The sequence below is a fragment of the Rhinichthys klamathensis genome, unplaced genomic scaffold, assembly GCF_029890125.1.
Source record: "Rhinichthys klamathensis goyatoka isolate OS25496 unplaced genomic scaffold, OSU_Roscu_1.1 h1tg000001l_1, whole genome shotgun sequence".
Classification (NCBI taxonomy): Eukaryota; Metazoa; Chordata; class Actinopteri; order Cypriniformes; family Leuciscidae; genus Rhinichthys; species Rhinichthys klamathensis.
In genome coordinates, this window is record NW_026606555.1 from 2440041 (window position 1) to 2455000 (window position 14960).

At 43.1% G+C, this 14960-nt stretch overlaps 1 protein-coding gene across 5 annotated transcripts in view; it reads right to left on the reverse strand.

The window, feature by feature from the left end:
* Positions 1–5761: 5761 nt before the first annotated feature.
* lrp11 (low density lipoprotein receptor-related protein 11) overlaps positions 5762–14960 on the reverse strand; it is a 17108-nt gene continuing 7909 nt past the window's right edge. The window contains exons 3-9 of one of the 5 annotated variants that reach the window (XM_056246131.1): positions 12251–12392; positions 11398–11523; positions 11160–11306; positions 10343–10513; positions 9649–9702; positions 8958–9074; positions 5762–6051 (exon numbers count right to left, since the gene is read on the reverse strand). In XM_056246131.1, coding sequence (XP_056102106.1) covers positions 5897–6051; positions 8958–9074; positions 9649–9702; positions 10343–10513; positions 11160–11306; positions 11398–11523; positions 12251–12392 — 912 coding nt within the window. In that variant the 3' untranslated portion in view covers positions 5762–5896. Of the gene's footprint in view, positions 6052–8957; positions 9075–9648; positions 9706–10342; positions 10514–11159; positions 11307–11397; positions 11524–12250; positions 12393–14960 lie in introns of all 5 variants that reach the window. The other 4 variants (XM_056246093.1, XM_056246274.1, XM_056246204.1 and 1 more) reach the window with 4 other exon arrangements.

Genomic DNA, 14960 nt, shown 5'->3' on the forward strand with positions numbered 1-14960 from the left:
TGCAGGGATCCCTTTGCTCTACAAATCCATGTCAATAGTAGCGGCTTGTGTTTTCAGCTGAAGCATGTGCTGCCCACTGGATAATTCTGTCTAAAGATGAGCAATGAGCCACGAGAGGCCATGTTTCACCACGGTTATGGGAAGTCCTGTGGTCAAATCAGTGCAACACAGTCTCGAATGGTGTGGGATCATGGGCATATAGCAGAATAAACCTCCTACATAAAGCAGAACTATTCCTGGACGCTTACCAAATAAATAAGAATTGAAAGTTGAAATTGTGTGAAGAAAGTGCAGAATATGAGAAATTGGTTGTCTGGATCAATTATTATCACTGTAGCGTCATCACTAAAACATGTTCAAATCACCGAATGCTGCCATTATTCAGTCACAATCAGGTATTCCAGACAACAGAATGTACAAATTGTGTTTATAGAGGCGGCAGCAATATTGTAAAAGACACCAATGTTCAAAAAATAGCTACATTTATTAATAATTATAACCATGTAAAAAGAACATCCTCTGGCTGGTGATTTAGTCCATTAGCTGTAACCTTAAGCTGTTTACGGTTGCCAAGCAACACAACAACATTAACATAGACTGGTCAGCGTTCAGGTGTGTGTTCGTGGGGATCTTGCAGTGAGTGTTTTACAAGGCGTTTGTAAAAAAAAAAAAATTCTAATCAGACTTTACAGTCTGAACTAGTTTACACGTATAAATTAAAGTTTTAGAAATCAACTTCCGAGCGCAGAGGGGTAGCTCACCCGAAATAACTATTTTGTCATGATTTATTTTCTGTTCTGTGAAACAATAAGGAGATGCTTTTCCACGTGATGGAAGAGGGTGATGTTTTGTACTGTTAAAGGGATAGTTCACCCAAAAATGAAAATTCTGTCATCATTTACTCGTTCCAAGCCTGTATGATCAACACCAGGGGAGTAAATGATGACAGGATTGTCATTTTTGGGTGAACTATCCCTTTAAGCTTTTAAAAGCTTGTGTTAAATTCAAAACTGCAGCCTTAAGTCATACCAAATTTGATGTTATTGACCCCAAACAACACTGGTTCTCATGCTCTCGGCAAGTGTGCTAAACGTGAAGCTCGAGTCTCCGGAAGACTTGGACCATGGCGCATGATTTGTATGGTTGCTCTTGTGGTCTTTCAGGGTTTCTGCAGGTTTTAGGAGGGTAGGCCTACATGTAAGTCCACGTAGAGAACATCAATATGTTCTCTGAATGAAAAACTGTCAGCAACACTCCAGAGTTTGGAAATACAACTTCCAAAAGATATCCATTACTTTTTAATGCAAAAATAGCTTGAATCGCTCTTCTCTCAACCACTAGAATATATATATTTTACTGTACCTTCTGATCTCACTGCACAAAAGAGATGATCTTCATCAGCAGGTCTTGTTTTCCACAACAAATGTTTAAAGATTCTTAAATCAAGAAACATTTACTTGAGATTCAAAATGAATTTGATCAAAATGAAGTGAGTTTATGATTAAAACAAGAACAAATATCTGCTAATCAACTTCATTCAAAAGAGAAAAGTTCTTGTGTTATAAGCATAAACTTTTTGGATTTGCATCTCAAGTAATTGTATCAAAGATGTTTAGATATTTACATTGGAAAACAGGACAGAGGGAAATATTTATTTTTTGCAATGCATGCAACGTTTAATGCCATGACCTTTTTGCTGTAATTCAAGGCCTGCTTTTCTGTGTACGGGTGAATTAAGGCCCGCAGAAACCCTGTGTTTGTCGTTTGAGCTTGCCAGCAATAATCACTGTATGGGAAATCACCAGAAGCTTGAACATTCTGCCGAACATCTCATTGTGAATTTCACAGAAGCAAGAAAAGCAGCAGGTTGGAGGGATATGAGCAGTTTGGTGTCGTGTATCGCTGCTCACGGCTCCCTCTTGTGTGCTTCACATCACTGCAGAACTCACTAAGCTCGTCTCTCATCTGTCGTGCGCAAGTCCAGTCACTCCAGCATTATACCGGATTGAGCTAAACCTTCAGTGGTCACTTTGATTGTAAGCGGTTTTCAATGCCAATTCTCTGTGCATGTTTGTGTGTTTCCTGCGCACACGAACAGTGCTTTAACCAATAAACTCGCTGCTAAGCAATGATCGGGTCGTTCTCTCGTCTCTTCTTTCACACAATCTTACCATTGGTAACGCGACTTCATCTGGCCCAGTTTTCAGGGCTTCACATGTTCCTTCAGGGTGTGTTGAACCTGAACAGTTGGGATAAATCCCATTTGTTTTCTCCATAGAGAAGTAGAATTTTAATTATATCATATAAAGTTTCAAGAAATCGAGAAACCTACATCATGTTGTATCGTGTCCATATGTTTCACTCATTTAAAGTGCTTATTCATTTCTCAACGAATACACTGGTTCTTGGAGACTTCAAAGTTCACATAAATCAGTATTCTTTGACATCCTCATCTCTGTTAAGATTATTCAACAGACCCACTCATCACCAGAACTATTTTATTCATTCTTTTTTGGACATGAGATGTTGAGAATTCAACCACAAAATGCTTCTCTGTTCAGTTGTTTTCACTTGTCAGAATGCCTTGAGTATTTCAGATACCGTATGAAGAGCAGGTCAAACAAGCACAAATGAAATGTAGCACAAATCTATAAGTAACTTACACGTTAATGAACTGTAATGAGAAGAGAAAACAATCCCTGTTTTCGTTGACGTTGGCTTCAAAGTCTGGCTGTAATCAGCAACAAACTATATTTTGGTGTGAATGTTCTTGGTAGAAGCTCGTCAGATCACATGCCAACCGATGCTTATCTTTAAAAAACTCACTCCACAAAATGTTGGGTTGTTGTTTGTGGTTTCAATTTTTTTTTTACATTTTTTAAAACCTACGGTTGGGTTTGTCCATATTTGACCTAAACATGGGTTAAAACAACCCAGCATTTTTTTTTTTTGAGTGCATGAACAAACATGATACTCTAAACAAGGATGTTGTTACTTAATACAGTATTAAAATATCAAGCACATTTTTTAAAAACTTTTGTATGATAAGCAATTTTGATAATGTGTTGGGTCGCCCTTTTTTATGTAGAATTGGATATAACTTACACCAAGACTTTATTGTTGTAATGCACAAATGGCTGACTGATGCACCCTTGTCTCTACACTGTAAATGTAGTCTTTTAAGACAGAGAATAACACAATCTAGCCCCATTTATAGCCATATTTACTTGTGATCCACGAACCCTAAACTAAACCAACTCTATTAAAACAAATTTTTAACGTTTCAAATTGATGCAAATTAACTTTTTATTCAGGGCATGTCTATAGCAGCCCATAGAACCGTACAAAGAAAAGTTATGAAACTTGGCACACAAATACAAGACAGTTTAAACATTTACCATAGCAAATTTGGTCTCTTTCTAAAACCCTCTAGCGCCTCCAACGGCTCAAACTTGTGTATGCTAATGACGTTTGTACAATAAGGCCTAGAAACTACATTGAATGCATGCCATGGTTTCATTTTTAAAAACCTACTTTTTTCAAAATTGTCTTAGACAATTCATCAGATCTTCACCAAATTTAGTCAGATGACGCAACTCTGAATCAACATGACCACTGCAAAATGTATATTGACATCATTATGATCACAACTTTAATGAGATCATTGTTTCTGTCTAAATGAACACATGATATTAGCTAACTGTATGATTCGTATTATCTTAGTGCATTACTTTGACAGTCACCTCTGATAACAGATCACTGTAGACACGTGCATTTTCTGTAAAGCTGCTTTGAAAACTGACATGTATTGTGAAAAGTGCTTTACAAACAAATGTGAATTGAATTGAATCATTGTTAGACAACGCTGGCAAACTTTGATCTGAAACTTTTCAGGACATTTATGTATGCACAATTAATCACGTGACTAAATCCAAACCAGAAGAAAAATGGATACTCATATAGTTGGTCCACATTTTAATTGATTTTTTACAATGTATTTCTCCAAGATTATTCAAATATAATGCAATATTTTTTTTTTACAATCATTTATTTTATAGTTTCAAAACATTTGAGCACAATTACACTAATTATACAGACTAGTATTTAATATCACAGTTAGCCATAAAAAAAACACATTGAAATCTTTTCAAGTCCTAACCAGATATTCTCTGATATAAGGCCATATTTTTTATGTCATGGTCTGTTTTTAATTGTAAAGTTGCAATCTAGAACTTTTAAAATGGCACCAATACTTCTAATAATTAAACCTGTATTCCCTGGCCTGGACTGAGATTCATAAAAAACACAAAGTCAAGCACATGATCATGTAAGGATACAGAAACAGTTTATGCTACTAAGGCTGAGCACATTTTCAGACGTTACACAGAAACATGTTCTGTGATCCTGCAAGTCTCATCTAAGGTCATACAGAAGCGTCAGGCTTGTGGTATATCATGCTGCATTAAAAAATAAAGCTAAATCCAAATTCATTCACATGATTGATATTTTATTCAAATTTTCAAGGTACCATGATTTGAGACTGACAACTTATTTTGGCATACTATATAGGAGAGATAGTTGTGTCGTTTATTTTGCACTATCAACAGCAAGAACGCTTGCCAATAATCATTATCTCAGTGGAAGTGTCCGCTGCTTTCGGACCCTCCCCTGGTCGTGTGTTCAGGAGTGTGTGTGTGTGTGTGTTCAGGAGTGTGTGTGTGTGTTCAGGAGTGTGTGTCTCCTCCGCATCTCCAGCTCCTGCACCAGCCGTTCGGAAGATCGTACTTAAACCACAGCGGAAAGGCCATTACTAGCTGCTTTGCAACTAATAACATTCAGAAACTGTATTTGAATTTAATAAGGAGCCACAAATAAATAATATTACAAAAAAAAAAGAAAAAAATGTATTACATTTATTATTATGATTGATTATATTTGTCATGTATAACACGGCACACATAGGCGATGAGGACAAGTTATTTGTTCCCGTAATGTTCTCTCTTTTAAAATCTAAATGAGTGTAAATGTCAACATCATTTATGTCTCAAGGATTGACGTCTGTCTGTCAGTCTGATTTTGGTGCAATTTAATCAATATGCCGCGTTACTCCTCGTCGGAGACTGCTAGAAGTATTTTGTTAATACGCAGAGTCAACTAAGCTTAACGGTGCAAACATTTTTAGTTGTGCGCAAGATGTCATTTAGGCTTCGGTCACACTGCGAGCCTTAGAGCTCAGATCCAGTTTACTGCTCAGATCTTTAGCTGTTGTTTTAAATGTGGCCAATATCAATATATTTATAGTGTGATCTCCCGCGGAAGCCAGCAGATTTATGCGCAGGCAATATAAAAAACAACGGGACGAGGATGTGAAAAAGAGAGCAGAGATTTTAAACGTGTACGATACGAGTCCTCATGTTTGGCTCGTACACAGAGCCGTCACTCTGAAACATCACTGACTACCTTTCACAACTGTCTTGATAACTCAGGTTATGTAAAAGTGTGTGTAAAATCGTTGAAGTGATCTAGAGTGATGTAAAAGTCGCATGGATTGTGATGTGGCTGTTCAGACTGCGGTCGCATTAGAAACATCTGACCTGTATCAGATTTAGGGCCAGATATGGCAGTGGCACAAACCGGAATTAAAAAGCTCAGATTGCATGTGGTTTGTGCCGTTCACACTGTCATGAGAAACACAGATCTGAGTCAAGATTTGGGCCTCAGTGCCCCTCTACATGGAGACTAGCTGTGGCTGTGCCTTACGCACGGCTGGGGCATCATGAGCAGGGCTGATACTCCTGCTTTACACTCTTTTCACAACTAATGTATCCGCTACTACACACACTCATGCACAAACAGTGCATCAGATTGGAGGGTTGATTGACAGGTGGCGGCTCTGCTACAGATACATGCCATTGATGAGGTAATCGGACTCTTCTGTGGTGAGAGGCAAAGCTTTCTTCAGTCTGCGACGCACAAGCCAGAGTCTGCAGCCGGCCATCAGCAAGAGCAGAGCGCTGATGATCAGACCCAACGCCAGCGGGAGGACTGCACCTGCACACACACACACACACACACACACACACATAATGAGACAACAAGAGCAGAGCGCTGATGATCAGACCCAACGCCAGCGGGAGGACTGCACCTGCACACACACACACACACACACACACACACACATAATGAGACAACAAGAGCAGAGCGCTGATGATCAGACCCAACGCCAGCGGGAGGACAGCACCTGCACACACACACACACACACACACACACACATAATGAGACAACAAGAGCAGAGCGCTGATGATCAGACCCAACGCCAGCGGGAGGACTGCACCTGCACACACACACACACACACACACACACACACATAATGAGACAACAAGAGCAGAGCGCTGATGATCAGACCCAACGCCAGCGGGAGGACTGCACCTGCACACACACACACACACACACACACATAATGAGACAACAAGAGCAGAGCACTGATGATCAGACCCAACGCCAGCGGGAGGACTGCACCTGCACACACACACACACACACACACACACACACATAATGAGACAACAAGAGCAGAGCGCTGATGATCAGACCCAACGCCAGCGGGAGGACTGCACCTGCACACACACACACACACACACACATAATGAGACAACAAGAGCAGAGCGCTGATGATCAGACCCAAAGCCAGCGGGAGGACTGCACCTGCACACACACACACACACACACACATAATGAGACAACAAGAGCAGAGCGCTGATGATCAGACCCAACGCCAGCGGGAGGACAGCACCTGCACACACACACACACACACACACACACACATAATGAGACAACAAGAGCAGAGCGCTGATGATCAGACCCAACGCCAGCGGGAGGACTGCACCTGCACACACACACACACACACATAATGAGACAACAAGAGCAGAGCGCTGATGATCAGACCCAAAGCCAGCGGGAGGACAGCACCTGCATGCACACACACACACACACACACACACACACACACACACACACACATAATGAGACAACAAGAGCAGAGCGCTGATGATCAGACCCAACGCCAGCGGGAGGACAGCACCTGCACACACACACACACACACACACACACACACACACACACACACACATAATGAGACAACAAGAGCAGAGCGCTGATGATCAGACCCAACGCCAGCGGGAGGACTGCACCTGCACACACACACACACACACACACACACACACACACACACATAATGAGACAACAAGAGCAGAGCGCTGATGATCAGACCCAACGCCAGCGGGAGGACAGCACCTGCACACACACACACACACACACACACACACATAATGAGACAACAAGAGCAGAGCACTGATGATCAGACCCAACGCCAGCGGGAGGACAGCACCTGCACACACACACACACACACACACATAATGAGACAACAAGAGCAGAGCGCTGATGATCAGACCCAAAGCCAGCGGGAGGACAGCACCTGCACACACACACACACACACACACACACACACACACACACACACATAATGAGACAACAAGAGCAGAGCGCTGATGATCAGACCCAACGCCAGCGGGAGGACTGCACCTGCACACACACACACACACACACACACACACACACACACACACACACACACATAATGAGACAACAAGAGCAGAGCGCTGATGATCAGACCCAACGCCAGCGGGAGGACTGCACCTGCACACACACACACACACACACACACACACACACATAATGAGACAACAAGAGCAGAGCGCTGATGATCAGACCCAACGCCAGCGGGAGGACAGCACCTGCACACACACACACACACACACACACACACACACACACATAATGAGACAACAAGAGCAGAGCACTGATGATCAGACCCAAAGCCAGCGGGAGGACAGCACCTGCACACACACACACACACACACACACACACACACACACACACACATAATGAGACAACAAGAGCAGAGCGCTGATGATCAGACCCAACGCCAGCGGGAGGACAGCACCTGCACACACACACACACACACACACACACACACACACACACACACACATAATGAGACAACAAGAGCAGAGCGCTGATGATCAGACCCAACGCCAGCGGGAGGACTGCACCTGCACACACACACACACACACACACATAATGAGACAACAAGAGCAGAGCGCTGATGATCAGACCCAGCGCCAGCGGGAGGACTGCACCTGCACACACACACACACACACACACATAATGAGACAACAAGAGCAGAGCGCTGATGATCAGACCCAAAGCCAGCGGGAGGACTGCACCTGCACACACACACACACACACACACACACACACACACATAATGAGACAACAAGAGCAGAGCGCTGATGATCAGACCCAACGCCAGCGGGAGGACAGCACCTGCACACACACACACACACACACACACATAATGAGACAACAAGAGCAGAGCGCTGATGATCAGACCCAACGCCAGCGGGAGGACAGCACCTGCACACACACACACACACACACACACATAATGAGACAACAAGAGCAGAGCGCTGATGATCAGACCCAGCGCCAGCGGGAGGACAGCACCTGCACACACACACACACACACACACACACACACATAATGAGACAACAAGAGCAGAGCGCTGATGATCAGACCCAACGCCAGCGGGAGGACTGCACCTGCACACACACACACACACACACACACACACACACACACACACACACACACATAATGAGACAACAAGAGCAGAGCGCTGATGATCAGACCCAACGCCAGCGGGAGGACTGCACCTGCACACACACACACACACACACACATAATGAGACAACAAGAGCAGAGCGCTGATGATCAGACCCAGCGCCAGCGGGAGGACTGCACCTGCACACACACACACACACACACGCACACGCACACACACAGAAGTATAAGTGACGTGTGTGTGTTTGGGTACTCATGAAGTACCTGACTCAGGGGCCGGGTGTCCCTCCAGCTCACGGTGTACTTCAGACGCTGGCAGGGAGTTCTGCGGCTCCACGAGAGGACTCTGCAGCTCTTCCTCACGGGCCGAGGCTACGGCAGCTGCACACACAACGCAGATGTTGGTCATTACACAACCACTTCATTTCATCAAAAGCAAAGTTAACACAAGGACAATAAAGAGTCTGACTACTGTGAAAGCTTGTTTTCGCCACAGAATAAAACAGATAATTGTGACTTTTTATCTCACAATTGCGAGTTATAAAATCAGAATTGAAAGATATAAACATGTTATTCTGAGAAAAAACATACAATTGCGACTTTATATCACGCAATTTTAATATAAAAAGTCACAATTGTGTGTTATAAAGTCAGAATTGCGTGATATAAAGTCGAAATTGCGTGTTATAATAGCTTTTTTATTTATTATTCTATTGTTATTTTAAAACAAGCTTCCATAGACTACCCTAACTGAAGTCACACACAAAACAATAATGGCACACTAACACGCATGGTTGAGGTTATCAGTACATGCTGTTCGTGAAAGCACACTTTGATTTTCACTTTAAGGGGAAACTATATTCTTCTTTGAAATCAATGAAATCACGGAGTGAACGTGCATCAGATTTACATTGTTTAAATCATCTGAAACAAGACCTGATGTCGTTGTACATACATGTGTATATTGTCCTGCTGGGTAATGGAGCTCCAGTGGCCTGATGTTCTGTTACTGCTGAAAGACGATCATTTTTAGAGTCACAGCATTCTCAATTGAATACATTTTATTTAATGCATGTAATCAGCTAATCAAAGTTTAGTGGCGGGTGATTTCAAAACTCTGCTTCATGAAGTTTCGAAACCTTTGTGAATCTTTTGTTTCGCATCAGTGGTTCGGAGCGCATATCAAACGGCCAGAGTCACGTGATTTAAATAAACGAGGCTTCGTTTTACCTGATGTCTGATCAGTTTCATACATTTGTAGACGTTTTTATTAGACTTTAGTTGAATTAAAAGGATAGTTAATAGCCTCGTATAGGCCTGTTTAGCTGATCCATCCTTGGAACAAACAAAACAAGCCCTGAAAATTGATAAAAGAACACATTATACAGACACTTGATATTTAATTTTATTAGATGATTAGTTAATTGCATTTGAAAGATTTTACTTTCAAGAAAGCGTTTGTAATGGGTTGTTTAATGCATGTTTGGCCTGAGTTTCTGTTGCATTTCCACTGATCTGACCAGCAGGGGTCACCAGCGATTCGAACGCTTCAAAACAGGGAATCATTTTGCGAAGCAATCGAATCAATTGATTCGAAACTTTGAAAAGCTTTGTTTCTCCCATCACTATCGAAGGTGGTCAAGTCTTACATGGTTTCTGAATGCACTCATTCACACAATCAGACTTCTGGAGGAAGTTGTTGTGGTTTCCTTTGCAGCCGCCGTACTGGAAGTGCCGGCAGTCTCCCGTTTCAGGATCATAATACCAGCGCGGGAAAACCCCTTTACACGGGCCGGCCACTGGGGGCGCTGCACAGGGATCTGACACACACACACACACGTTTGCTCTCTACACATCAAGTGTCTAGATATAGGCCACATTTACACTGCAGGTCTTGATGCCCAATTCCGATTTGTTGACTATATCTGATTGTTTCTTTTAAAAGTGACTCATATCCGATATCTGCATTTACAGTACACACTTGGCGAAGCAACCCAAGGTTAACCTAACGTACTGACCCGTAAAAGCTTAGGCCAAAAAGGAACTAAAAATGGTGCAAATTGCAAAGGACGCAGACCAAATGATATTACAAGTTTTTGCTTTTCTTTAAAGGTCAGCAAAACATGTGTCTCTTAAGCCGGAGAAGAAAATAAACAGGAGAGCCCTGGTTGCAGCTTTGGCATTGAAAAGAGTCATGTGATCACGGCTGGTGTCCACCCGAGTCGATATATCCGATTCATATCAGATTTATTTGCACATGTAAATGAGGCCTGAAAGCGATCTGAGAATATCGGATGCTTGTTACGTTCGTGGGTCATATCTGTGCCACGGAATCGGGTCACTTGAACCATTTTTGGTTAATATGGCCATAGACAGGCTTTGTTAAGAGAATGGAAAGGAAAAGAGTGGATGAATTCTGAACTCATCATGTGTGTGTGTCTTTGAATGATGTATCTTATGCATTACCTTGGTTGCTGAAGCCATAATGTTGGTGTTGTGCAGGTTTAGGGCTGTCAGTGAGCTGTATCTCTGATGGCGTCTGCGCTCCTGCTTCAGTGTTTTGTATATCTGGCCCATGTTTAGACAAGGGGTTGGACTTGTGACCAGCATCAACTATAAAACAGACCAAACACTTTTATACATCTTAAAATAATTGTGGTACTGGAAAGGCTTTTGAGAAGACGGCTTGGTGGTCTAGGCTTACAGTTTTGGCAGAAATCTTCATCTGATCGGTCAGGGCAGTGTTGCTTTCCATCGCAGGCATAACCGATGTCGATACAGCAGCCATCATCACACATGAACTGATACCGAGAACAGTGACCTGTACACACTTCAGAGACACACACACATCTGTGCCACGTCCATACAGATTCACGTTTACAGTTCATTAATACCCACCGGGCAATTACAATTACAATTACATCAGAACAATACGGTAAGAAACCAAGACAATAAAAACACATGCACAGCAGAAAGAAACAGTGTTAAAGGTCATTTATTATGATTAAAGAAATATTCTTTTACAAATAATAATAATAATCAAAAAGTGGACTAATTGACTAGTCGATTAGTGAGGTCAACTAACGGGATTACCTAGATTATTTCCCTCTACTAGTGTTTTTTTAATTTCTTGCGGATGTACTGTATTTTAAGGGGGTGAATTTAGAAATGCAACTTCCCCAAATCCATGTTCATATATATGTACACATGTATAGCTTGTCTGTATAGGATACACATTAAACGTCCCTAAAATATCCATATTACTCCTCAGCGGACCATGTTTACATGCACATCACTATTATCTCAAAGGGGTCATGAATTGAGAAATCAAATTTTACTTGACCTTTTGACATAAGAGTTCATTATACTGAAAATATCCTGTAAGTTTTAGAACTATTTGAGCTCTGACCCTTCGTCTTCCTGCACTTTATACATCACTAGTTGTGACAAACACACACAGAAACTCGCATAGAAAATTACAGAAGTAATCATCCATGTTCACATGCAACTGTGAGACCGTTTTGATTTTGAAGGAAGATAACCCAGTGATGTCTGACCTTGAGCGTTTGGAGCAGGGGCGAGCACACTGACCGACACGTTGTCAGAGCTCTTCTGTCCCGCGGTGTCGGTGACGGTGATCTCAAACGTGTAAATCCCTTCTCTGAGACCGCTGAGTTTCAGCAGGCCTGGGTGAGACACCTGCTCAAATCAGACGACAAGACCAGTAAACACTCAGACGCCAAGACCAGTAAACACTCAGACGACAAGACCAGTAAACACTCAGACGACACAAGACCAGTAAACACTCAGACGACACAAGACCAGTAAACACTCAGACGACAAGACCAGTAAACACTCAGACGACAAGACCAGTAAACACTCAGACGCCAAGACCAGTAAACACTCAGACGACAAGACCAGTAAACACTCAGACGACACAAGACCAGTAAACACTCAGACGACACAAGACCAGTAAACACTCAGACGACAAGACCAGTAAACACTCAGACGACAAGACCAGTAAACACTCAGACGACACAAGACCAGTAAACACTCAGACGACAAGACCAGTAAACACTCAGACGACCACTCAGACGACACAAGACCAGTAAACACTCAGACGACAAGACCAGTAAACACTCAGACGCCAAGACCAGTAAACACTCAGACGACACAAGACCAGTAAACACTCAGACGACACAAGACCAGTAAACACTCAGACGACACAAGACCAGTAAACACTCAGACGACACAAGACCAGTAAACACTCAGACGACACAAGACCAGTAAACACTCAGACGACACAAGACCAGTAAACACTCAGACGCCAAGACCAGTAAACACTCAGACGACACAAGACCAGTAAACACTCAGACGACAAGACCAGTAAACACTCAGACGACAAGACCAGTAAACACTCAGACGACAAGACCAGTAAACACTCAGACGACACAAGACCAGTAAACACTCAGACGACAAGACCAGTAAACACTCAGACGACAAGACCAGTAAACACTCAGACGACACAAGACCAGTAAACACTCAGACGCCAAGACCAGTAAACACTCAGACGACAAGACCAGTAAACACTCAGACGACACAAGACCAGTAAACACTCAGACGACAAGACCAGTAAACACTCAGACGACAAGACCAGTAAACACTCAGACGACAAGACCAGTAAACACTCAGACGACAAGACCAGTAAACACTCAGACGACAAGACCAGTAAACACTCAGACGACAAGACCAGTAAACACTCAGACGACAAGACCAGTAAACACTCAGACGACAAGACCAGTAAACACTCAGACGACAAGACCAGTAAACACTCAGACGGCAAGACCAGTAAACACTCAGACGACACAAGACCAGTAAACACTCAGACGACAAGACCAGTAAACACTCAAACGACAAGACCAGTAAACACTCAGACGACAAGACCAGTAAACACTCAGACGACAAGACCAGTAAACACTCAGACGACACAAGACCAGTAAACACTCAGACCAGTAATCACTCAGACCAGTAAACACTCAGACGACAAGACCAGTAAACACTCAGACGACAAGACCAGTAAACACTCAGACGACAAGACCAGTAAACACTCAGACGACAAGACCAGTAAACACTCAGACGACAAGACCAGTAAACACTCAGACGACAAGACCAGTAAACACTCAGACGACAAGACCAGTAAACACTCAGACGACAAGACCAGTAAACACTCAGACGGCAAGACCAGTAAACACTCAGACGGCAAGACCAGTAAACACTCAGACGGCAAGACCAGTAAACACTCAGACGGCAAGACCAGTAAACACTCAGACGGCAAGACCAGTAAACACTCAGACGGCAAGACCAGTAAACACTCAGACGACAAGACCAGTAAACACTCAGACGACAAGACCAGTAAACACTCAGACGACAAGACCAGTAAACACTCAGACGACAAGACCAGTAAACACTCAGACGACAAGACCAGTAAACACTCAGACGACACAAGACCAGTAAACACTCAGACGGCAAGACCAGTAAACACTCAGACGGCAAGACCAGTAAACACTCAGACGACAAGACCAGTAAACACTCAGACGACAAGACCAGTAAACACTCAGACGACAAGACCAGTAAACACTCAGACGACAAGACCAGTAAACACTCAGACGACAAGACCAGTAAACACTCAGACGACACAAGACCAGTAAACACTCAGACGACAAGACCAGTAAACACTCAGACGACAAGACCAGTAAACACTCAGACGACAAGACCAGTAAACACTTAGACCACAAGACCAGTAAACACTCAAACGACACAAGACCAGTAAACACTCAGACGACAAGACCAGTAAACACTCAGACGACACAAGACCAGTAAACACTCAGACGGCAAGACCAGTAAACACTCAGACGACAAGACCAGTAAACACTCAGACGACAAGACCAGTAAACACTCAGACGACACAAGACCAGTAAACACTCAGACGACAAGACCAGTAAACACTCAGACGACAAGACCAGTAAACACTCAGACGACAAGACCAGTAAACACTCAGACGACAAGACCAGTAAACACTCAGACGACAAGACCAGTAAACACTCAGACGACACAAGACCAGTAAACACTCAGACGACAAGACCAGTAAACACTCAGACGACAAGACCAGTAAACACTCAGACGACAAGACCAGTAAACACTCAGACGACAAGACCAGTAAACACTCAGACGACAAGACCAGTAAACACTCAGACGACAAGACCAGTA